The sequence below is a fragment of the Balaenoptera ricei genome, chromosome 3 (genome assembly GCF_028023285.1).
Source record: "Balaenoptera ricei isolate mBalRic1 chromosome 3, mBalRic1.hap2, whole genome shotgun sequence".
NCBI lineage: Eukaryota > Metazoa > Chordata > Mammalia > Artiodactyla > Balaenopteridae > Balaenoptera > Balaenoptera ricei.
This window is the reverse complement of record NC_082641.1, coordinates 64,678,490-64,705,324: the sequence shown is the minus strand read 5'-3', so window position 1 is coordinate 64,705,324 and position 26,835 is coordinate 64,678,490. Positions and strand designations below refer to the sequence as shown.

The following is a 26,835-nucleotide window of genomic DNA, read 5'->3' as shown; positions in this document are numbered from 1 at the left end:
AATTAATAGAGCAAGAAAATCAGAGGAAAGAGGCTAACGGAGGAGCTCTCCATTGAACCAGAGATGTTCCCCTGGGGCGGACCCCTGCAGTGGGTGAGCCCAGGTGCACATGGGGACAGAATGCCTGCTTTGTGAGTGGAGACACAAGCTCGCACTGCAGTGTAAGCTGATGGTTAAGGAAGGAGACAAGATGAGCATCTGAAGCAAAAATACCGTAAGGAACAGGAAAGATAACTGACAGGGAGAAGTATTAACAAAGGGCTGCAAATAAGACAATCCAAGCCCAACTTTTCTCTACAGAAAACAAGTTCTACCACCCAATCAAGTAAATCTTTCACCCACAAACACTACTCCTTTTCTTTTGTGTTATACTGTTCAAACTCTAAGGGAAAAAAATGTCAAAGTCTCTTTCATCAGGCAAATCTGGAGGCAAAGATCTGACAGAAGTTCATAGTAAAGAAATCCAATATCTCAAAAAAACAAAGTCCACATTTTCAGCTTTTTTAATGGTGATAGTTTTACTGTTACCAGAAGAATACAAAATATGGCCTTGGGATTGCTCTGAGCTATAACATCACCACCCATTTTTGATTTTCTAGTCCTGTGGTTTTGCTATGAAACATAAAGCGTTTTCAGCTTTTCTATGTAATCACTCTTCTGATTTGTGAGGGATTTTTCCATGCACATTCTACAAAGCACTGATTTTATGGGGATGATAGGATACACACGGTGTATCCTTCAGTGTTGGACAGATTTTGTATTATACACTTTGTTCTAAATTAAGACTCTATCCAAGTAAAAAGAATGAGGTTACAAGCATTAGGTGTTTGGGACAATTACCATGGTGTGTGTGTGTCTGTGTGTGTGTGTGTGTGTGTGTGTGTGTGTGTGTGTGTTGGAGGGAGGGGTGAAGAGATTGAGAGAGAAAGAAGGGGGAATATGGACAACAGGCCACCTGAGGCACGTGTAATCAAAAGGACTATAGATAAAAACAGACCCAAGAGGCTGGATTAGAGCTTTCTTTAGTGGACAAGAGGACAAGGCTTAATTAAAAATCTTAACTGGAGGATTAAGTCTCTCTGCTCATCAAGTTCAGAACTGACAGGGTGAAGGAAAGGGCTACGTCAAGCCCTAGCCAAACTAAAGGCAACATGAGCTTTATGGAATGGAGGCATATGCCCGATTCCTTTTTCTCTTGCAAATACGCTCCCCATGAAGGAAACCCTAAGAGCCACCCGCCACAGGCACACACCAAAGGGAGGAGAGAGCATTGAGGGAGGGCGCTGAGTTTCAGTTGGAGACGTTGCAAAGCAGGCAAAAGATAGTAGGACCATCTCAAACACTGAGAGCATGAGCCATAGCTCTGCAGGTGAGCAAAGCCACATACACCCCATGTGTGCAACACCAGGCACCACATTCCCCATGACTCCAATGTTTCACAAGCCTTCCCCTGACCTCAGCCCTCCCTTGGCTTGGTAGAAACCCCGAGCCAGCTCTCCCCTCAGGACACATCTGACTTCTCTAGCAGCCCCTGTTACTCATTCTCCCATACCTGACATACCAAGGGGCAAGGAGACCCATCAGTATTGCACGGTTCCCCACTACCCCTTCCAGGCAGTCATACCCTCCAATTCCCTGCAGAAGCCCTTCCTGGCCAGTGCTCGTCATCCTGCCCCACAGACCTGCTCTCATTCATCATATGTCCTCCCAGGGAGTGACACCATCCAAGCTAGGGACCTGAGAGACATGTTAGACACCACCCTGGTCTAAGACGGCCCACATCCAGGTGGTCAACAAGGTCCTTTGAAGTCTACCCCCTACAACTCTGGAATACTTTCCACCCACCTCTCTTCCCAACTGTCACAGACCAGGTCCTTCAGGTCTTATGCTTAGGCCAGAATGGGAAGACCCTTGGAACCTCTTAGTACAACTTGGTACAACTGGATCCTCTTCCAGGCCATGTCTACCTTCTAACTTCTGAGGCTTCGTTTGATTAGGGCTCCAGAAGACAAAACGTGGGTAAAAGAGCTGTGGACACTGGCTTGTCAGCCAATGAGCCTTAAAGACCCACAGTCAACTGGGTCAGTGTTTTTGATTGTCCTAATGTCTACAACTAAATCAACCATGGTGGACAGATATGGCCAAGAGAACAAAGAAATATCAGGTTACTGGAAATGTCTAAAGTTCCATACCCAACGAGCAAACCACTTGTAGAACAAGCGCAGACTTCATTACTATTAAAATACTCTGGCCTCACCTGATCCCGACAGAAACAAGACTGAGCCTTGCCAGCAGCTTCCCATGAACCGGCCAGTGCCAGTAATACATGATGAAATGATATTTTAGATGTGCCAGTTTCTAGAAATATAGTATCAACCAACTTTGAGCAAAACTGGAGAAAAAGTTTCCTAGACCAGGTCAAATCTTCAAAATGAAAATGTTAATTTCCTAAAAGATGTTTTCCTGGGCCAGATCTAAGGAAGAAAACATGCAATCTGACATGCCAGGAAATGACTTAAAGGTCCTCTGAAGGCAAAGGGGGGCAAGTTAATTCGGTTCTGGGGTACAAAAGCCAGCCTCAAGAATGTGATTTTCATGGCACCAAAGATAGAGCATCCAGTCCAGTACTGAGAGACACCTCGGGAAAAGAGCAGTGACCAAGAAAAGGATTCTGAGCAGTCCCTGTTTCTACGTAGGATCTGCAGCTCAGAAAAGAATTAGCCTCAGGCTAAAACAGTCATCAGTCATCAAAAGTTCAGACTTAAAAAGAGGGATCAGTAAACCCATAATTATTGAGCATTTTCTATTCAAAAGGCAGTAATACCAAAGTAATGCCATCAGACTGTCCTCTAAAATGTTTAGTCAACCAACCAGTTGTTTAATTAGCACAATGCCAAGCAAAAACGGTTGACAAATCCTTTCTCTGAATGAGCTTCATTAACTTTCTGGCTCTGCTAATATATGAACAAAGTCAGGATGAATTTCACAGACCCAAGTTTATACCAAAAACTTGACTCAATGAAACATAAATGAAAAAGTTATTATCTTCTGCGATTTAGAAAACAAAAATTGAAGAAGCATCTCAATGTAATAAGTCAAATATAAGAACTCAGGTACGAAGCAGTCAAATTAAAAGGAAGCCATCAAAGAACCCAGTCCTGGACCTCAAGTCAAAGGAAAAGCAAATCTAACGGACCAAAAGTCAGGACATCAAGAAAAAAGATCAATTATTAACCAAATCTTCAAATCTAAAAGAGAAGAGAATTTTTACCATTCAATTACCTAAACCAATAAAGTGGTTTCTAAAACCTTTGTTTCCTGACAAGATCATGTGAGCCCTGGAATGATCATATGTCAGTCAACACCAAATAGCTACTGACCTACTTCCACATATATGACAAAGTTTTCTTCGTATACCAAAAAAAACCCTTACTTGAAATTTTACCATTTTAAAGTAATTCATACTCTATTTCATTCACCACAATATTTGCTTGGCAACTACAAAGGCATTTAGGCTACTAACGGTACTTGGTTCTTCTGCGAAGAAAAAAAATGGGCAAATACACGTGTTTTAAATTATTTACTTCATTTTAACTCCCAGGTAAAAAGGAATAGAAGTGGTCACAACGATTGTGTCTGGAAATGACCCAAGGGCTCTATGTGGCCAACTTGATACTTCTTTCACCTTTGAAGACCTGACTTTTCCTTCTACAGTGAGTCAGTCTGCACTAGTTCTAAGTCTGAGCAAAACTCTCAGACAGAGACACTGAGAGTGAAGACAGCTGAACAGTGTGCCGGATCATGATGCTGGCAAGCTGCACCGGGGCCCCCGTTGGAGAGCAGCATTTGGTCGCCAACCCTGTGCATCTCAGAGAAATATTTTGCAGGGGAGGAAAGAAAAGGAACTGAAATCTTTTGCAAATAACACCTACTCTCAACCCTGACCTGACATTAATCCATTTTCATCTCTGAATTAGAGGAAGAGAAAAAGAAATAGAAGAGGGAAAGATGGAAGAGAAAAAGAGATAATAATGAAGAACGTTACAATATAGAACATCGGTTAAAGATTCTGGAGCCAGAGAGACCTCAGTTTGATCCCAGTTCTGCCATTTAACGACTTTGTGTTAGACTTGGCCACTCTGCTTAATCATCATGAATCTTCGTTTTCTCATCTGTAAAATGGAATTAATAATACCCTACTGGGTAGTTGTGAGGAATAAAAAAAGAAAGATAAGTATGTAAAGCATTTAGCGTGCTGCTTGCCACAGAGCAAGGTGGTCAATATACAGTAGCTGAAGAAAGAAGAGTGGAGAGGAAAAAAGTCTCCAGGGCTCAAAAACAGCCTGAACTCAGGACAAACACCTTATACGCTTTATAATCAATCTGAGAACATTTCCTAGTGACTACATAATTAGCACTGTGCTTCATTCAGAAATGAATGTGTCCTCATCCTCCTCCTCTCATGGTGCATACAATCCGGCCCAGGAAACAGAAATCACACACGTGAAATAAAACATAACCTACGTTGTACTAAGTTGTTAAATATTCCACATGTAGTAAAGCAAGCGCTGCGGCCACTTGGAGCGGGGGGCCAGTGAGCACTGGCTTGCGGGGGAAAGTGCCCGGGAGTGGGTGTTAGAGACAGATGTGAATAGACTTATAGGAGAAGGTGGGGGAGGCATATCTGGCAAAGAAAAAGCCTGAGTTTTGCCACTGAAACACCGAGGATTCGAGCAGGGAGGCATGCAGTGAGGAGAGCCGGGGTCAGGGCAGGGACAGGCAAAAAGCAGCAAGTTTGGGAGCCATTCAAAGCAAAAATGGACAGGACTTCGGAACTAAATATGAAAAATAAACAAGAGGGGTCTGCCTGCATCTCTTTTGGATTCTTCATTCCCGTTTGAGGCCGAGAGTGCTTATTTCCACCTTCCTGGTATTTCTCAGGAGGAAGCCAAAGCACACCCTTCTCTTTGCCTAGATAGCGCTTGGCGTCCCCTTTCTCGATAACCAGGCTGCACAGGGCAAGGTTCACAAATGCAGGCTCGGCTGGGTCCGTACCCCAGCTCTGCCACTCACTAGCCGTGTGGTCTCAGGCAATCAAGCTAAGCTCCCAGGCCTCAGTTTCCTTATCTGTGAAAGAGAGGGTAATTCTGATACGTCTCTCACAGACTGTTGAGAGTGTAAGTGAATCAAAACATTTAACAAATTCCTTAATTCAGAAAAACTTAGAACAGTGCCTGGCACAGAGGCACAAATCTTATGTTCAGTAATTATCATTATTATTGTTTTATCTTTTACCTTTAATCTTTAGCCAGAACATACCCACAGGAAGTGCAAAGAATCATCTCACACACGACTAAGGAGGAGGAACCAGGGGGAAACCCATCTTGGAATTGCAAGTTCATCCAAAACTACCGCTGATGGTGAAACCCCCATGCAAGACTCAGACAATCCAGCGTCACACAGAGGATTTGCGCCCATACCTGGCTTGGTGAATGGCCTCCATCCACTCTTTACCGTCCTGCTCCTCCTCACAGCGCAGCTCTAGTGGTTTCTGACCTTCGTGGCCAAAAAGAACAGTAAAGTAATACTGGAAAGAAAAACAAACCAAGTTATGTTTTATTTTTCAGGCATAACAGCGTAACGACATGATATTTCCCTACAAAGGCTATATGTTTACAACATGCATCAGCATTATGTAAATCGTATTTCAAAATGTCATGGCACTCCCAGTCCACTTGGCAATGACTTGCTACCTAGAAGATACCATAGGCTGCACCTTAACACCCCTCAATAAGATTCAACTCACAATAGCTCAGATACAGAAAAGGTATTTGATAAAATTCTACACAAACACACGATTAGAATTCTTTGTAAACTCCAAAGTGAAATTTCTGAACCCTGATAAAGGATATCAACCAAAAACTTACTACAAACATTTTAGCTAATGGTGAACTATTACAAGCAACCCTTCTAAAATCAAAAATAAGAAAAAATGGCAATTATCACCACTTGCATTTACCAATTCTGTCTGGAGGGCAACATAGAAAAATAAAGGAAAAAAGAAATGGAAAACAAGGGGGAAAAAATCAATTTGCACAGATGATGTGTCTACATTAAAAATTCATTGAAAAACTATTAAATAAGAACATCCCTCAAAATTGTTGAATATAAAATCAATACACAAAAAATTTATTGCACTTTGATACAATATCAACAAATAGGAAACAATTTTGAAAACACAGCATTTCCAATAGCAAAGAAATATAAATGACGAACCTAAGAAAATAAGTTTATCACCTCTAAAGAGTAAATTAATCTATAATTTCAATGTATTCTAATAAAATTACCAACAGGTTTTCTTTGGGTGGAATTTGACAAAGTGAATCTAGAATCTGAGCTAGGGACAGGAGAAGCTGTCACTTTAAACCAGTCTATTTGAGGCTAGACATATTAATTACCAAACTGAGACTGTCTGGGAAGGAAATATGACTGGAGAACTTTTGATTATAGGAGAACTATCATCAAATACACTGGGCCTGCTCAAGACTTCATCCTGGGGCACAGAAAGGACCAGCCCCGCACAGCTGCTCTGAGACAGAAAACCAAAGACAAAACCTGAGTTTTTTCTGTTGTCCCACCTTCCCACCCTACCTCCAAATTTCTCTTTATTCAATGTGACTGTTACATACTCATTTTCTTCAAATGAATTAAAAACCTTCAGGACAAAAGCTTTTAGTCTATAAAAAACATTGAATCACTATGATATACACCAACACTAACATAATATTATAAATCAACTATAACTTCAATTAAAAAAACCTTCAGGACAATCATCCTAGAGATAAATTCTTAAAGATCCTAGAATTTTTGGCACATTTTTACAAAAAAGGAAAAAAACTGGCTAAGAGACCTCGTGTTACTTGTGCATAAATCATCAGCCAACTGAGGACATGTCTGTGAGATAATCCACCGCACTTCCCCAAGGACAGTCCTTAGCCCCGTAAGTGACAAGCTGTCTTTAATTCTTAAACCTCTTGCCCAGCCAGAGAACTAAATACTATGAACTAGCGGGAAATAATCTGATGAAAAGGCCACTGAGAATGGGAAGAATTGAGTTTAGCACTGTATTCAATAAAGCTCCATTTAAATTTGAGAGGAAAGGAGTTGAAACTCAACAAAATAACAAATCAGTGGCTTAAAGGGCAATCCTATAAGTGATGGCATTTCAGCAACAGCTGGCTACCAGCCAAGGCCAGATGCCCCGTCCAGGAAGAGGAAACATTTAATGAACCTGATATCGAAAGGCTGCAACCAGCACCTCAACAGCAGCTGCTGCTCGGGAACCCAATTAAAAGCCACCTTTAAAAGACAGCAAGGTAATTATATCAGCAGAGTACATCCAAAGGTTAGACTATGTCTCAGGCATGACAATGATGGAAAAAGTTTTGAGAAGTACAGGTTACGTTTCCAGGAGTTCAAATTCAGCTTAACCACAAATACTCAAACACTGCCTCTACATGTACCTGCAAATTATTCAACTTAAGCCATTCATCAAAAACTTTTCTTTGTGTATTTTGGCCTCATTCTGATATGAACTCAGGATACCATGGATCTATGTGTCGGACCTGGGGCTTTAGAGGTCCCCTTGGGGATCAAAAGCATTAGCAGACACCCTTGATGGTACTCTGTGACCTCTGACCTGCCCCACTGCAGGAAACTAGGAGGGGAAGTTCCAAAGTACTGGGTCATCGTGAAGTGCAAGGAAGAATTAAAACAGTGATGACCTTGTTTATGTCTTTAAATTCAACATCTACAATGGCAGTGAGCTTCCCTTCTTTTTCTCCTTGGATAGGTTCACCTATTCCCAAATATACTTCTCCAGGCAGATGCTCTCCCACTGCCAGCCCCATAGTTCTGCCATTAGCCAGCATTTCAATCAAGTCGAAAACTGAACTCACTCGTTACCTTCCCTCCCTCCCTCCCACCCGCTAATGCTCCTCCTTGTACCCGCTGCCCTCACAACTATTCCTTCTCCACTTGTGTTTTCTCTGTCAAGTACGTCTTTATCCAACAGTTGTCCCAACTAGGAACCTCAAAGCCACCCTCAATTTCTCCCTCTTATCAGCCCCACATTGGGTTTCACCAATGCTCCCTCCTAAGACTCTCTTCTGGCTTTTATTATCCCTCACCTAGATTACTGTAACATCTTTATCACAGATGAAAATGACAGACATGACAACTTTGAAATACTTTCCAACTGAGACTGCTTTGTCTTATAGCTGGTCTCTCTCCTTCGTTACATCTCAGCTGCTATTACAGCCCAAAATGGGAGGTTAATGGCCTCTCTGGAAGGAGGACTGGATGACCTAGGGGAAGTCCCAGTGGGTTGTGAACACAAGAAGAAATGTGGAAGAGAAGTAGCGGTGGATGTGGGTAAGAAGGCAGAAGGCAGCAGAGACACATATGGTACAGCTTCTCCCCACTTGAGCCTGAAATCCCAGAGAAGGTTGAGGACCTAGAAGGGTTGATGACAAAGCCAAAAGCCGAGGAACTTCTGTACCACTTTCCTTTTGGAGCAACAGAGGATGTCATCTTACGCAATGTTCTCCTGCCCCACACCCACCCTCATGACAACGTGGGGTGGTGACCCCATGGGTAATGACCGTATCATGTAAATCAGTAAAATTGTGTCACAGCGGTTAGGTAAAGACAGGGCCTAAGTTTTGAGTTTAGCTATCCAGAGCCCCCCTAGTATTCAAGTGGTGTGATGTCCCTGAGGGTACCATGGAGGACTGTAGCGGGAAGGGGGCTATCAGACCTCATGGGGGGGGGTGGGCTATGCAGCCCCAGCAAGAGCCAAGGTGTGGCCGTGTAAGCAAAACGGACACCTGGACCCTGACTGACCTGAGAGAGCATGGACCACAAGTTACAGCAGCCATACACTTTAGCAACAGATGACCAAGGCAGAGCCAGGACAACACCAGACCCCAGTCAGCACCAGCAAGGACCGCCCCCCAACCTCTGATAAAGACACACATACAACCTCAAGGGCATGGGACCCCCCCACTTACTGAGACACCATCTTCGTGAGGCACAGAAGAGAGAATGCATTACTTTTTACATGATTGGAGCAGACTGAATTTACTACTCTCAGCTAAATGCCGGTTCTTTTTTCTCCACTTACTAAGTGGGGAAGGGGTCTTAAGGAGAAAGTCTGGTCAACTTTAGGGAAAAAAATGTTTTTGAACATCTAAGTGCAGTGAGGGTAAATCTACAACCCTGTCCGCAGTCTTACCCAGCTCCCTCCAGCCCAAACAAGGTGGCCAGAGTTCTCTTCCTAAAAGATAAATCTGAGTTTTCGTATCCGCTTACAAACCCTCACTGGTATTCTCAAACACCCACACCAACTGGCCCCATTCTCCATTTTTAACCTCATTTCTGCCTCTTTCCTACAAAGTACACCACACTCCAGCCAATCAACCCATCACTCCCGCAAGAAGACAGACACGCTGTTTCCTCAGCCTCATGCTACTGACAGAGTATGGTCTCCAGAGTCACCAAACCTGGGTGTGAATCCTGACTCCTCCAAGTGGTAACTCTGAGACCTTGGGCAGGTCATGCAACCTTTCTGAGACTGAGTTTCCCCTGGTCAATGAGAGGATAGAGAGGAAAGAGACCTTACAGGACTGATTAGCTGACATGCAGTGCCTGCACCCGGGAGGCACTTAACAAATGTTAATTCCCTTCCCTCTCAGTGCATCTCTGTCTTGACTTTCTTCATCTCCAGTCCCTTCTCCACCTACACACTCTTATTGAACTTTCATGACTCATGTCACGAACCGTCAATTCTGCTAAGAATCTTTCCCAGGCACCTTCTGGCAAAAAGGAGTCCCCCTCTTCTCTGGCAATAACCCCGTGCACATTGTTCTCACATCGCCTTAGAGTTGCCCATGCATGTGTCTCCCTTCCCTGCAGGACTTGCCCCTTTGTACCTTTGATCCTAGCACTGTGCTGGGCACACACAAATCCCTCAATAATGTTTGGTGAATAAATGATCATCAGTAAAGAAACATGAGGTATAGTTAACCTAATAAATTTGCTTCAAACAGCCACACATGACAACTTCATGACTATATAATCACATCCAGGTAGACGTCCAGAGAAAAGATTCAGAAAGACCCCTAAAGCTACCAAATACATATTTTTATAAGACAGAAAACAGAACATTATGATGTTCTTTACAACCCCCTAGACAAGCAATAAGAACAGATACTGTAGGTTGGCAGATTCACCAAAGGGTCTTACCTCTTACCTACAATAACCATAAAATGCCAGAAAGACAACATAATGAACAGATCTATGAAATTTAAATGTTCAGGGTCTTATTGGTATCTATTGAAGCTTTATATGCATTTTCATTTTTCAGTTGTCTGGTTTTTATTATAATGGGTTTGCTGCTGTTTATGCTATGTGTTTTTGCAGAAAGAACAAATGTAACCCAATATGAGAACACAAGCTCACTTAAAACGCTGGGCCTTAGGCTTCTGCAAGTTAACAAGTTTATAGCTAAAACAGTGGCAATTGTTGGAGGATGGTATCATAGGACCACTTCCACATTCTCCATTTCTGTATTGTTTGAATCATTTACAATAAAGACATAAAGCTATGTAGCCAACAAAAATATGCTCATTCCATTTTCAAATTGTTTGAGTCATTTATAATAAACACATATAGCTATATAATCAACGATAAAGATAGTATCCATTTTCAAAACTATGTCTAGGTTTTTATAATACTACTTATATACCCAGAAAAAGTACATGATGTTGGTCAAATCAATGATGTTCAAAAGAAGATTAAAAACCACTGTGGGTTTTCTTAAAGTATTTGGCAGAAAAATAATCTCTTTTAAAAAAAACTGCTGTGCCGTATGTATTATTATTTTGATGGTACTTCAGGGTTTTAAATTATTACGTATGTTGTTGACATTTTTTCAGTTTCAGATTAAGAGAACTAAAACCAACGCTCTCTGCAGCCTTTGAGGCAGAGAATCCTCCTCGAATCCTCTTCCCACACTTGGCTCCTGTCTGGGAGGGATGGGAGGCCCTACAGGAACTTGCTATGGTCTCCTCTCCACAGGCCACATTTCTGACCCTGCGAGTCAGACACTGGATGGGATTTTTAAAAAAAAGATGGATGCCTTCCAAATGTTCCCAGCTTGGTGACTTACACACCTGGGGCTAATGGTCATGAAAACAGAGCAGCCTGGAGTGGCAGTGCCTCTGGGACCACAGCATGGCTCTAAAGCCAGGAGGAGCTCTCAAACCCCACCCAGGCCTTGGGGTCTGGCCTTCCTAGTCCCCAGGAATGTGAATAACGCTACTGAGTGGCCCTCTGCAGCCCGGAGCATATTCTTCCTGCAGCAGCCCCGTGCGCTGCTATGACCATCCACGTCAGTCAGAAGGGACACTCCAAGTGTCTCTGGATGTGGAGATGGATGAAAACCATGGACAGCAATTCTCCAGTCTAGGTGCATCTCCCAAGCAATAACAAACTCTGTGCTCATGTTAATCTAGCTATGATTCATTACCTCCTGCTCTTCCTCCCTTCTCCCCTTTCTTTCTGTAACTGCTTGTAGAGTGGAAATGAAATACATCTTAAACATTTGATACATTTGACGAAACTGAGCTTTATGTGCCCTTACACTAATTTTCACTCCTAGGAGTTTAACTTCACCCAAACTGATAACTATCTTTACCATTCACAGGAACTTCAATTTATGTTCCTAGTATGTGACTGGCCCTCTGTAAGAGAAAAGTATCCCATCCCTGAGCCCTAGAGGCAAAGACAGATCACTCTAAATCTGATTTGCTGCCACTGACCTGGCAGTATGTGAGAGAGAGATAAGAGAAGACAGACTGAAAATAACATCCAGGTGGGCATAAAAAAAGGGGAAATACGTCATGTTTTTTGATACCATCCCCTCCCCTCCTCCTCCTGGCATTCCTACTCTTTTGTATTTCCTGCCAGTGCAATGTTACTTGCAAGGGACTTCTCTGCCCACTGCACCTGGTCACCATTGTGCCAGCTGATGGGACACACACTGAAGAAGAAAAGCCTAAAGCATTATATCTTGGACCCAGCACCATTGGTCTCTGGAAGAGAAATCATTTCACTCTCCTGCCTCAGGGACTGTTTTTATATAGTGGGATCATTTCTTGACCACAACTCTATCTCATGGGTACTTTTAGCTCCAAAGAAGACTCTGTGTAAATTAAAGGAGACCGTATTTTCCAACTACTTCATAGACTCCATCTTTTCATATCATGGTTACACGCTGAAGCTCATTCTTTTTTTTTTTTTTTTAATTCATTGGTTTATCTATTTATTTATTTATTTGGTCCTCGTTGCTGTGTGCAGGCTTTCTCTAGTTGTGGTGGTGCGTGGGCTTCTCATTGCGGTGGCCTCTCCCGTTGTGGAGCACAGACTCTAGGTGTGTGGGCTTCAGTAGTTGTGGTGAACGGGCTTAGTTGCTCCACGGCACGTGGGATCTTCACGGACCAGGGCTCGAACCCATGTCCCCTGCACTGGCAGGCAGATTCCCAACCACTGCGCCACCAAGGAAGTCCCTGAAGCTCATTCTTTATTGTTAAAACATATGTTAAATCTCCCAACTACTTCCTCCTACTACTTCAAATCTCCTACTTCCTTCCTTTGTTCCTTCTTAAGAACAAAGACCTAAGGTGCTGAAGGCTTTCCCCCTCCCCACTGGTTCACTTCCTTTTCAACTCTGAGATTCAGAGGTCTTGCCATGGGCATATTCACTTCAGTACAAGCCGACTTCACAGATTCATGTCGCACCTGAGCAAGCAGTGTGGTTCCACAGAAGGTGACCGAGGCTAGAAGGAGGGACATCAGGATTCTGAGTGTGAACTCTGGCAAACTCCTCTCGTGCTGTTTGTTCTTGGGCGAAGTGAAGACAAGACTACCTCTCCTACTAACCCCAAGGTGAAGATAAAATGCAATAACACACATCAAAGTGTCTTGAAAAGCATGAAGTGTGTCTTGTCATTCCTGTGGTGGTAGAACTGCCAGATCTCACCGAGAAAGCGGTCACCTCGAGTCTGCCTCGGACACCGCACTTGTTCCAGCTCTGCAAAACTGGGTAATTCAAGTGTTCCTCCTGCTTTCTCCCCACTGCTTTCCTCAGATAATAGCGCATGGGGAAAATAAAGGATGTATTAAAATTATAAACCAGCACACTGGGTACTTGGTAATTAAGAAGAGGTCATACTGTTTTTATTATGGTGGTTGTTGGTTGTTTTGTTCTTGTGGATGCTTTTTTTTGTGGTTGTTTGACAGTCATGATGAAAAGATTTCTAATTTTCCCGAAGGCTTAGAGAAGAGCTGTATTTTGAATTTTCAATGACATGCAAGAATTTGCTAAATGATTTGTCCCAACAGAAACCAAAACACAGACTGTAAACTTGAAACTATGAATAAAGCAGAGTATTAACATGCATAAAATCCACGCTATGCTACAATATCAGCATTTAAGAACTGCCTCAGAATGTATTCTTCTATTAAACATATTTAAATGGACAAGAATTGAACTTAGAATCCAGCTCAAGGAGTAAGAGTTTGACTGCCTCCTACTGTGGTTTTCTACCACAACAGGAAAAATACATTGTGTCTGGCTTCCAAATTTCAGAGAGAAGTGAGTCAAATTAAACTGTGCCAAGGGGTCAGAAAGCCTGTCATTTTAAGAATGGCTAAAAGAACTTGATATATTTGGATGCACTTCAAATCTCTGAAAGATTATCATATAAAAATTGCAACAGAGAAACTTTTAGCAACCAAGGGATCTGAGGTCCCATAAATCACCAGTTATATTGAAATTTATGAACAGGGAAGCATGATACATGGTGGCTTAAGTCATCATCCCTGACTCACAGGAAAAGGCAGTGATTCCTCTTCATGTTTCGTTACATTCTCACATAAGTGCCTTTCTCTTGTATCACCACTCCAGACAGGGACAGATGTTATTGACGATAACATTTGATCTTTGTGACTGGCTTCACCCCATCCCCAGCCCTCCTGTTTACTTACTATCTTTAAAGAGAGACATCTAACTCATGTCTGCCTAGAGCCACCGACTGAGCACACATGTGAATTCAGTCACCAATGTCACAGCCTTCTCTTACAGCAAGGCAACTAAACTTTAGCACCATTCCAGTGTCCACTCTACCCTGGCCTCTCCTGAACTAGTCTGGAACTTCTAACTTCACACGAAACCTCCAAAACCTTTTTACTTCATGCCATCTTCATCACTTTCTCATTTCAACCATTGGTTTTACTTATTTCCCATTGGCCAACCATATTCTCATTTGTGTAAAAGTACGTACAGTGAAAATGTATGCTGTTAACACCTAGGTTAGTTAGTCCCACTTAGCAGTGAAGAGAATACTTCAACAAAGAGACTTGAGTAAGTGCTAGAGCTCCCCTGCTGCTGCAAGGAAATGTTTTGAGGTGCTCTGTCAAAGAGGGACAATGGTTATGCCGAAAAGTGGGCAGGGGAAATATGTCTAATGAGACCATCTTCAGATTTATCCTGTGTAGCTCCAGAAGGCACAAACAGGAATAAAAGGTTAAAGTGAGAGATTTGGAAGACTTTTCTAAACACAGGATGGGGTGCTGCTGCCAGCTGACCATATCTCAATGGTGTTTAGAAAGGGATTCCTGCCATTGGAAAACAGAACCGGATGGCCTCTAATACCCCACAGTATCAAAATCCTTTAGTAGCTGTAACATACTCTAGAATTTCACCATTAAGGTATGCAATAGAGGAAGCATATAAACAACGGTTAGACCAGCGTTCTGATTTTGCTGTTCAATATCTCAGTTTGTATTGCATGGCAATTTACCAAAATGGGAGTAAAAGGAAATACATGTCTAAATAAAGAAATAATTAGTGCCTTTTAAGAGGTAAAGTCTTTTATGACATTGTGCCTGGTTTATATTGATAATCATCAGTTACACTTATCAGATCAACTAAGAACCACTGTTGCACTGATGGTTTTTAATCAGAAGCATTGGGTTCGTAACAATACAAAACTGACAGAAAGAGTCCTTTGAAATCTTATTTCATTTGTTACATTTTAAGTGCTAACTACTCAGCAATAATTATTAGCACTTTAATTCATTGAGCAAACCTCAAAGATGGAAGCCCTAATAATAATGATAATCAAATAATAATGATCAAATGCCATAGCTCATGAACCAAAAACTGGATAATATAAAAAGATTAATTTAATTAATTAATTTTATTTATTTATTTATTTAATAAATAAAGAAGTTTTCTAAATCAATAAGGAAAAGCCAAATATCCTAATAGAAATGTGGGAGAAGAAACAGAATATTCATTTGCCCACAAACAAAACAAAAGTTGACACAAATAGGTGAAAATATGAAAAAGAAATGCATATTAGTGCACTAAGACTATCTTTTCAAATTGCAATTTTTTAAATAATAAAATCCAGAGTTAGGAAGTGTAATGTGCTGATTGAAATAAAAACAGTTACAAACTTTGTGGAGATGGTTGGCAATTTGTATCACAGACTTTAAGCTATTCTCTGATACTAATGAAATCATTAAAAATACATTCAAAGACTTATGTCTAAGAATGTTTATAGCATCATTAACAATAATAAAATTGTCCAACAATAGGGGACAAATTAAATTATGGGATATTTAAACTGGAGCACTCTGAGCAATTAAATTAATAATCACACTCTGTAAGAATATTTTCAGGCTAGCCCCTGAACTATGCGTAACAGGAAAACTTCCAAGGAACCCTGTGAAAAGTAACAGCTACAAGAGTGAAAAGACTGATCAAAGATTTCAGCTACTACCCGCCACAGGAAGACAGAGTTTAGAAACTGAGTCGTCCAAGTAAGCTGCGTGCTAGAATAAAAATGAACATTCTTCAAAGGAAAACAACATAACCCAGAGTCTTTAAAATGTATTATCCAATATGTCCAGTATATGCTAAAAGGTTAGTAGGAAAAAAACAACAGGAAAACTAGGGTCATAATCCTGAGAAAATATGACACAGATGTTGAAATTAGCAGACAGAACTTCAAAGCAGTTATTTAAAATGTATACAAAGACAAAGGAAAAGAGAGTTATAATGAGAACACAGATGGGGAATCTCAGCAGAGAAATGGAATTCTAAAAAAAGGAGCAAATGGAAATTTTAGAAATGAAAAGCATAACAACTGAAATGAAAAAATTAAATGGATAAACATAATTGCAGATTAGAGACTGCTGTTTCCAATGAAAGGGTAAATGTAGCAAACCTGCCACAAAGAAGACAGTTGATCTCCTTAAAAATGGTACCATATGAAGGCTCAGTGTTGATCTCTAATGCTGTCAGTTTGGACATTTAGCACAACAAGAGCTAGATCAGTCTTAGTAAGAATAAACTTATGCTGTTGGGCCCATGAGTAGCCTCCTTCTCTGCCACAATGGTCATTTTGTTCATATGCTCATCGTATCAGCACTGGGGTGACCAGTGACAGACATTATCTGAAATAAAGTGGCCTGGTCAGTTTGTTGATTTGGTCGTTTAGTGCCAAGTAAACTGCCTGCTAGAATAAGAAATGAACACCCTTCAGAGGAAAATAGAATAGAATAGAATCCAGAGTCTTTAAATCTCTCTAGTGGATGCTGCAGAGATTGTCACACTTGGGGCTCACTCCTATTTGTCCATCCACATGCTTCTACTCAGGTCTTGCCATCCCCAAACTTCTAATCCTTTTCCTTCCAGGTCTTTGATGCCAGCCAGAACATTCACCACTTCCCATAAGTTTATATATGTTTGAGTCTCAGACCACTTCTCTTCCCACACAAAGTGGATGATCAGGGGCACAGTCCGATGGTCCACCCATTGGGAGAATTTCTCATCACAGTCTTTCAAGGCCATTTGGAGCTGACCCATCCGCAACCCAAGCTTGGGCTTTTCCCTTTTCCTTCACTGAGTTGTACAGGATACCCTATACAGCCATAGGCATTAGCTGAGAAAAGGGTGCTGGTGTAACAGTGGTGGATGTCGTGGAGGTAAAAAGTAAAACTTGTGTGTCAGAGTTGTCCCACCACAGGCTGAAATGGCTGGACCTTTATACCACTGCCTCACTCAGTCACTGAATGTGGGCTGCTTCAGGAAGGGTGTAATCTTGGACAAGGCAGCTCTCTGCAGCTGTAGTAGACTCTGAAGGAGCTGACAGCTAGAGATTGTCTGCTGACCAACTCCCTGCAGCTGGGTAGCAACTCTTTCTCTGAAGGGGGATCTGGCTGATGCACTTCCATGCCTAGCAAAATCTCAAATGTCCTTCAACAGGTGAATAATAATGTGGTACATTAGTACAATGGAAAACTATTCAGCAAGAAATAAATAACTGCTGATACTCAAATAAACATGTATGAATCTCCCCATAAACTATTAATAATTACACAGGAAAAAGCAACTTTTTGGTGAAGAACTCTGGCAGACACCACCATAACCAAATGAATAAGCTAAAGAAAAATTATGAATTCATATCTATGGAAAGGGAGAGAGAGAGGGAAAGTAAATGGGGCAAAATATTCATACCTAGTGAATCCGGGTAAAGGACATACAAGAGTTCTTTGTATTACTCTTGCAATTCTACTAAAGTTTGAGATAATAACAAAATTTGAAGTTTTTTAAAAGTTAAGTTGCTAGAAGGCAAATTCACGGTCATATCTCCACGTATCTAAGGATCTGCTGTAAAAGTTCAATTACACTATAACATTTCCATTGACAGGGGAAAAGGTCAGGAAGTCAAAAAAGCAAGATTTAGAGCGATAGATGGAATGAAACTAACCATTTACTCTAAAAGAAAGATAAATATATGTAACATCTATTTATTTATAATATGTGTTTGTAAATGGATAAAGAAATATATTGAAAACACGTACTAAATGAAGAAAACGTAAAAGCAAATCCCATCATCCAGTAATTCTACTTCCTAGAGAAACACTCAAAGAGCACATACAAAGATGCTCATTGCAATACTGTTTTAAGAGCCAAAAAAAAGACAACAATCTAAATATTTATCAATAAAAGGATAGCTAAATACACTATAGTAAACCATGAATAAGTAGTTTAAAAGAATGAGTTCTACATGTACCAACATTTATAGGAAAGGCAGTAAAAGCAAGCTAGAGAATACAGAATTAACATTTATGAAAAAGTATTAATGAAAAAAATGGAAGAAAAAAATGAAAATGTTAACAGTAGTTACCCCTTAGTAATTATTATCTTCTTATTTATACACTTTATGCATTTTTCAAATTAGCCATAATGAGCATATACATTTTAAAGACATAAATATAAATAGTCCTATGAATGGTAAAGATTTGAAAAATACTCAGGGTCAATTAGACATTTTTCTGCTTTAAAACAAAACAAATAATGCTAAAGCATCGCAGTGTAAAAAAGAGGGCTATATGGTAGGCATTTACTTATAAGTAGAAAAATGTACAATGAATTGCTGGAAACATTTATGTAAATAAAAGGACTTGGAGCACATCTGGTGGACACGCCTGGCTATTAAATACCAAAGGAGCAGGATTAGGAAGGGAACTCAAAATGTTTTCTGAATGTGAACTATTAATGATGGTTTTGCTGGGCCTCTTCCCCAAAAAAAGACGTTTAATATTAAAAATACATTGTCACCTCATTTGTTGATAGCTGAAAGTTTATGGCTGTCAGACATTTAAAAGAAAACGACAATCTCAAATCTCCACAATCAGAATGGCTAAGAATATCAAACTTCAGTCCTGGAAAAGAAAAGTCACACATGCACATGTTCATTAGCTACAGCTGTATATTTTTGCTGCTTCTCCAAAAATCCTCAAAAAGCTAAACCTCTCCCAAATTCTCCAAAGCAGGGTGTCTTTAATTTAGTTTATGCCACACTCTAATTTCTCTTTGAGGAAGACATAACAAGTAATTCAGCCTATGCCTTATGCATTTGATTCTTTTCTTCATTGTGAAAATACAAGCCAAATGCCACGGGTTTGTCTACCACCTATGTAAGTTATTTACCCCTTTTGAAAAAGTTTATTTTTTGCACATGAAAATAATCACATTAATCATATAAATACAGAAAATAGAGAGAAGCAAAATTAGAGGGGGAAATTTATCCATAATCCCAACATCATCCAAAGACAATCATTGTTAAATTTTGATGTATTTCAATACATTCTATTTTCTAAAAGCCAGTTTAATATAGTTGAGCTCATGCTGCATATGCAATGTTACTCCAGTTTTTTTCAAGTTACATGATAACCTAAATATGTTTCCATGTTACTTAAAATGTGGTAAACATTTATAAAAGCCTGTATAGCATTGCACAGAGAGGATATACTACAGTTTACTTAAATTTATTTGCCTATTTTTGAAACATTTAGAAGGTTTTCAATTATTCCTCATAACATTTCGGTACATAAAATTTTTAATTTGAATATTGAGTTAGTCCGTTGATTGAGAGTCTCAAGAGTGAACAAAAGATATGAATAGTTTGGGGTTTTTTTTTAACTTGTTTTTAGATTTTCTTTAGGGATCTTTACTCCATGTTTGCCAAGGTTGACACAAGGCTGCATCTGACGGGCATGATAATCAGCTACTCAAACGACAAACAACACACCACAATTTCAGCAACAGAGTGGCCCCATTCGTGAAACTATAACTGGAAATTATAAGCAGTTGAGTATTCCTACCCTCTGGGAGCTGACACTCTCAGGGGAGCTTCTTTAACCTGGGCAGCATATGATGTTCATGTCTGCATGTTCATGTCTGGGCATAAGAATAGCTAACATCTATTCAGTGCTTAACATACGCCAGGCATTGTACTAAGATTCCTTCTGTATTTTCTCATTTAATTCTCACCATGACTCCATGACTTATTCCCATTTTACAGATAGGGAAATAGGCTTAAAGAAGCATGACAGTCATCCCCAATCCACCAGGGCATGTGCTCTAAGCTGTAGGCCCAGGACAGTAATGGACTCACATTCAACCAAACACACTGCTTCCTATTCTCTGTTGTGAAAGCTTAACACATGGCAAAGCTAGCCAGGTCATATGAGTCTAAAACCCTGGACTCTGACACAAAGGTCTGCTCTGCTGAGCCAACTCACCACAAAGGATGGACCACATGGGAAGGAGAAATAGATGGGCTGGAACTTGGATAGACAGTAGGTATGTCCAGAAAATAAATTTCCAAAAATCATCAAGTCTACAGAGTTTTACCCCTGAATTTTATAGTGTTCCTATCTGCTGCCCTAACCATTTCTATCCTCATTTCTAATCTTTATATCAACAGCCCAAGAGACAGCAGGTGCCATAAAAAAGGAAAGGAGGGAGGAAGGGAAAAAGAGAAAGAAGGAGGGAGGAAGATATCCACTAAATATTTATCAACCACCTTATTTTAGAAAGTATCATGCTGGTATGTTATACACATACAAGCACACACACACACACACACACGCAAACATATGTATCACTCTCTGGTCTTAAGGACATTACTATTTAGCTAAAGAGCCAAATTAGGCACTCATAAAACAACTGAATAACAATGTAAGACTAAATAACAGTGTAAGGTGTGTCAAAGTGCTGAAATAAGCTGTATGAAAATGGCAACCATCATCATTCATTTTTTCAGGTTTGAGACAGTTGTTCCTGTATATCAGACCATGCATCCTGATTTCGGCCTATTAGAAAATATTTACTATAGATGAAGACAATAAATGCTATAGGAGATCAAGTGCACATACATCAAAATACAAGTTAAGTCGCTCCCCAAGGCCAAGTCCCAGGGGACTAGAGCATCCAGAAAGAAGGACAGTACAGAATATGGGAAGAGTAAGTGTGAAGAAACTGGCAGAAATGAGGCAGAGGTCTCTTACTGGATGTTCCTGGGGAAGTTCGGGGCCTTTAGAACCTCTCCATTACTGCCACTGCCAAGGGATGTGGACACTTCTGTTGCTCTTTCCAGTCATGTCTCCATGTCCTACTCACCCCCTCCCAAACAAGGATGCCCCATCTGATCTGCTTGCTCAGCATTTCACATTCAGTGCGTTGGTCTCCTCTATGGTGGGGTCACTGCTTTGAAGAACAACATAGAGTCACCCTTCTCTCTCAGTTGTACCTGCAATTAGGGGAGTAAGGTTAGCAGTCATCATGGAGAGGCGGGTGATCCTGACGGTTGACTTTTCCGGTCCTGATGCCAGACTCCTTGGGTTCAAGTCCCCTTGATGTCCCTTATGAACCTACATATCCTTAGGCAAGTTGCTCAATATCTCTGTCTTTCAATTTTTGCATCTAAGAATGTGGCTGATTGTTACACCTACCTCACAGAGTTATTGTGAAAATTACCTGAATTCTTCCATATAAAGAATTTATGTTCATGAAGCTATTTTCACTAACAAATTTGGGTTTGCCCTGCTCTTTATTTGCAGGGCCTGAGTACACAAGGGAAATAGGAAGCTCCTCTTTCAATGTCAAGCTCAGGCCACACTGTCCTACATAGTCAGGGGGTGAGGTGCACCCAGATTAATAAATCGGCCTTTGTCTCTCATTTGACTGGATATTCTTCTACACGTGGTCCATTGGTGATAACCTCAGAGGAGGAAAGGAACACAACCCTCTAACAAAAGTGTTGTAAGGTTGCAACAATTTATCAGATTTTAAAGAGCCACAGAAACTACAGAAAATAAATTTTATTCCATAGGCAATAGTGATTTATTATATTTTCTTGGGCTGGAACCATGAGATAATAAAAGCTGTATTTTGTAAGAATTAACCCGGCAGTCATACACAACCTTCTGCAGAAAGTCTCTGTATCCATTCAAACCAGGTTCTTAAAGGTTAAAAAAAAATCCAGCACTTATGATTTTTTTCACATTTTCTAGCCAGATGTTTAAGAAGTCTGTATTACAGTACTAAATTTCAACAAAACAAGAACTGTGCCTCTGATCTCTTAAATCCTAGTGCCTGACATATAGTAAGGGCTCCATAATGCTGACTGAATAAATACAAAACAGTATTTACTATAACCAAAAGAATACCGTGAGAAAGTTGAGTTTGATGGCACAAGTTAAAGATAAAAGGGAAAAAGAAAAAGTGAGGGAGTGTCTGCCCAGCTAACTTCCACCGCAGTACACAGCAGGGGCATCCCAGGAACCGACCCTCTCAGATGTGTGGTGCCAGAGGGTAGGGGCCGCTCCAGCCTCAGGGCCCAGCTTGAGAAAGGTCCAGGGCAAAGAATGGACCTCTGCACCCCAGGGAAGAAGGGCCTGCTTCACTGTACAGAACCATCTCTCAGGAACCAGAAAAGGTCAGTGTAAATTTTCAAGTTGTTGAGCTTGAAAACCAGCAAGTAGGCAAAAGGAAACTCAAGTTCACCTTTCCTTCCAACAAGGGAAAGAACCTTGGGAGCATGTTTTCTGGGAAGAACTGGTATACTTGAAACCACAATCAGAAACGTTTTGAACAAATTACATTGTGAAAAAAATAAGCACATGATTTTGATGGCATCTAATCAGTCAAAATACAAGAAGAGGAAATGGATTAGCTGCTCCGGGGTATGAAACTATGGATTTTAAATCATTTGCAGCCTCATCCCCATCTACTGTGGACATATCTTTCTACTGACTACTTTGAATGGAACACACTTTTGGGAACACCTTTCCACTCTCAAAACTGTTGACGGTTTCAGAAAACCATTTAAATCGAGAGACTGCCACTTTCAAGGGTCCTTCAGTCAGAGTAAGAAGCATCGAAGTGAAATCAAGAAAAGCCTAAAGGGCTATCAAAATAGGATCCCAACAGAAAACTGTGAACCGAGTGTGATTACAGCTCAGTAAACAACAAAATAACCTAAAGTGGGAAAAAAATGACAGGAAATACCCCAAGACGTTCAAGTAGATGTCATTGGGTAATACAAATTTAAGTAATTTGGGTTCCATAGTCATCTAGTTTTTAAAGGAGCATTTATTTGTTTTTATTGGAAAAACATACAAACATTTAACTAACTAATTACATATTAAAGTCCAAGTTTTTTTTTCAAACTAGGAAACAAAATATAGCATCTAGGGACTTCAGTGGGGGTGTGGTTTGTTATTTAGACCTCACTGGAAATAGTTTCTTTCATATCTTGAAAACCTTTTATTATCACTCAGGAAATTTTTTTTTAACTTGGAAGGGACTTTAAAGATTGTCTGATAAAAAAGTACCTCATTGTACAGCTGAGGAAACAGTGAATTTCCTAACAAATAGCCAGTCAGGGGCCGACCTAGAACTCTGACCCACAGTTCCTGCCTCCTAATCAATGTTCTCTCCAACACTGAGCCTACTTCACCAAGGAAAGTGCCCCTTCCCCTTCCCAGCTAGGAAGAAAAAAGCAGTGCAGAAAATCATGTCTCTTCACACCTGGGTATATACCCAAGAGAAAGGAAAATATATGTCTACACAAAAAGTTATATATGAATGTTCACAGCAGCACTATTCATAACAGCCAAAAAGTGGAAACAACTCAAATATTTATCAACTGATGAATGGATAAACAATGTGGTATATCCATGAAATGGAATATTATTCAGTCATAAAACGGAATGAAGTACTGATACATGCTATATACACACATGGATGAGCCTTGAAACCACTGTGCTAAGTGAAAGAAGCCAGTCACAAAGGACTACATATACATAATTCCATTTATATAAAATGTCCAGAATAGGCAAATCCATAGAGACAGAAAGTAAATTAGCAGTTGCCTAGGGCTGGGGGGTAGGGGATGGGAAATTGGGGGAAATTGAATTGTTTTAAAATTCACTGTGGGGATGAGTGCAACTGAAAACAAATACTAAAAATTTATCAGCATGCATTGCACTTCTGTTCCAAGTAAAGAATACTGATGATGTCATATTGAGGAGAAAACAATCATCTACGTAGATTATGATTTCAATCAGGGCATTTATACTTTTTCCATATTTGCTGCCCTGCGATTGGTTATGCTACCCAAGCTCTGGAACTCCTGCCTCTCTCTGTTAAGATGGTAAATTCTCCAGAGCCATTTCAACTGATGAAATGACCCAAATTAAATAGCTGCATATACCATCCTGTGGAAAAAGCCAGCCAAGAGAGCCACCTGCTTTAAAGAACAATACATTATTAAGATGTAAGAAATGAATCTGCTTCAAATGGTTTAACCAAGTAGTTAGGTGTCCAGTGGTTCTCACTCACAAGCCAGCTGGTGGAACGTTGCTATTGGACTGGACGTGCAGCCTCCTGGCCTCACACCACACCCAAAACAGCCTCTTAGCTGTTTGCCCCACCTCTTACTCACAGAAAGTCCATGAACTTACTGGGAAATGGATCCCACTCCGTGATCAGTAGGTCAATCACTGCCCGGAAACAAAAGGGCGTGCAAGAAGTAACGTGCCAAGCCCTATCTGGTTTCAAATCAAGGAGGAGACCTGAAATCTAAGAACATCTAAAACTCAGTAGCTGAGCATTATTTCCTCTCCCCCGTTCAATGACAGGAAACTGCTCATTGTGTTTAGAGCTCAGCAGCAAATGAGAGCTTTATTCTGGCTACAGGCCTCAAATCATCCCAGAGAACCTTAAATGCTCTGAGGCTCTGACCAGCCTGCCTGCCAACATTAACACAAACACAAGCACACATGTCAGCTCCCAGCTGTCATTGCACCAGCAGCTCTGCAGTAGGCACTCTACTTTCAGGCAGGAATTTTTAAGCCGGAGGGTGGGGATGCGTACACCCGGCACCCTGTTAGCACCTCTGCTCTAAAGTTACATGAGCCCCTCTCTAGGCGAAGCCCCAGCTGTTACCTCCAGGGCCCTCTTCAAAGACCTAGGACAATGGTAAACATGTAGAAGGCTCAGCTCCCCACCGTTTGGGGAAGAAAATATAGGTCTCTTTTTCCTAAAATAATTGAGAAAAAGTAGATATTCTGTTAACTATAGACCTAAGTCTATACAGTTCAGCCTCGTCACTGACCCTGTATTTCTATTTTGATGCTTTCTATTTTGATGCCTGAAATCAAAACATACTGGTTTTATACAATTTTATTTGTCAATTATACCTCAATAAAGCTGAAAAATTGTTTGTTTTCATGAATAAACCTTAAGATACAAACCAATTTACTTTTCCTTTATTTAAAAAAAAACCTAACCCTTTGTGATATTAAAAAAACTGAGATAACTACTTTCCTCTGGCAGGTAATCAATTACTTTGACCAATTCACACCCACTGGACAGAGTTCAAGGGACTCTCATTAACAGTTTCCATCTGGTTTGAAGACATCAAAAAAGCGGCTCTTGTCCATAAGTGGACCAATGGTCAGAGTCAGGTCTGCCACGCTGCTTGCCAAACCTGTCATAATAAATGTACCATAATGCTGATAATTTATTGTTGGGGAAAATGATAATTCTATTATCAAATATTCCATCTCACTCTATCTAGTGAGATAACATCTTGCAAAATCCTGGAAAAAAATGGCTTAATAACAAAATTTCCAGGTCTACACAATGAATACTCTTATTTACATGATCTGGATATTCCACAGGAACTAATATATTTTAAAATCTAGACTGTTACTAAGTAAAGGTACACTAAGATTTTTTTTTTTTACTTCTCCGAAGATGCAAATTTATCCAGCAGTAATTATAGTCCCTTCATTTTAATATCACATAATCACTTGTTTACAATGACAAAACTGCATCTTCTGAGTCACAGAAAATATTAAGAATGGATAGGTCACCACAAGATATTGTCCATATGTTCCTTAACTCCTTCTCAGTTATAGTTTTTTTTTCCATGATCGATCATTTAAAACAGGCAGCAAATGAATGGCATTTCAATAGCCACCTAGCTATTTTAGTAAATACCTGGATCAAAACATAGTACTAAATCCAGTATCCAGAATATAAATGCGGGAAAGAAAAGCAAATAAATAATTAGATGTATTGCAGAGAAAAAATAAAGCCCTGAAAATTAAGTTGACAAATTTGATAACTACTCCCCCTCTATAAATAGGAAGAGTTGTTAAATGCTAAATATGCCACTTTTACTTCCTCCAACAAAGCTAAACTAGAAGGAAAAGTTGGTTGATATTCTTTCTGAAAACATACTTTCCACTGAATATATATAGTAGTTTGCCAACTGGACTACTGATGCAAAGCTATTTGCTAAAACCTACAGTGGTAACCAAATTATCTAATTCCACGTATAGATGTGTCTTCGTAGATAAACTGAACAGATGAACCCATTTCCAACCAAAATGAATGGACACTTTTCTCCCATTCCTAAGAGGCCACCAATTCTGTCACAGTTCAAGAGGACATGGAAGACAAGGCCCTGTTCGAACCAGCAGGTGAGGAGAAGCCCAGATTTCCCTTCGACCTAACACAGGTTTCTAAGTGTCTACCATACAGCCAAAACCATGCTGGGAACTGTTTGTCTATCAAGATAAGAAACTCTTTTTCTCAGCCCTCAAGGAGCTTACAATCCCACAGCAAAACAGAGGCAAGAAAACAAGTAAATAAATACAAATCAGGGTAAAATTAGGTGTCATGAGGTAGTTGCTCTGGCTTTTCAAAAAAGAACAGTACACGTGTATGTCTGTGAAAGCCCTTTGGTCATCAAACATCCACATCATACCCTTCAATTGCCCAGGGGTGGCAGCCGTGCTCAAGAAAGAGGGAATCCTTGACCCCCAGAGTACCAAGGA

At 40.4% G+C, this 26,835-nt stretch overlaps 1 protein-coding gene across 8 annotated transcripts in view; it reads right to left on the bottom strand.

The window, feature by feature from the left end:
• RASGRF2 (Ras protein specific guanine nucleotide releasing factor 2) overlaps positions 1–26,835 on the bottom strand; it is a 229,323-nt gene that overhangs the window by 164,000 nt on the left and 38,488 nt on the right. For 6 of the 8 annotated variants that reach the window (XR_009502340.1, XM_059916673.1, XM_059916674.1 and 3 more), the window contains exon 2: positions 5,481–5,587. Coding sequence is in view for 6 of the 8 variants with exons in the window: in XM_059916673.1 (XP_059772656.1) it covers positions 5,481–5,587 (107 nt within the window). In the remaining 2 variants the exon portion in view is untranslated. Of the gene's footprint in view, positions 1–5,480; positions 5,588–21,103; positions 21,128–26,835 lie in introns of those variants that run through there. The other 2 variants (XM_059916678.1, XM_059916677.1) reach the window with 2 other exon arrangements.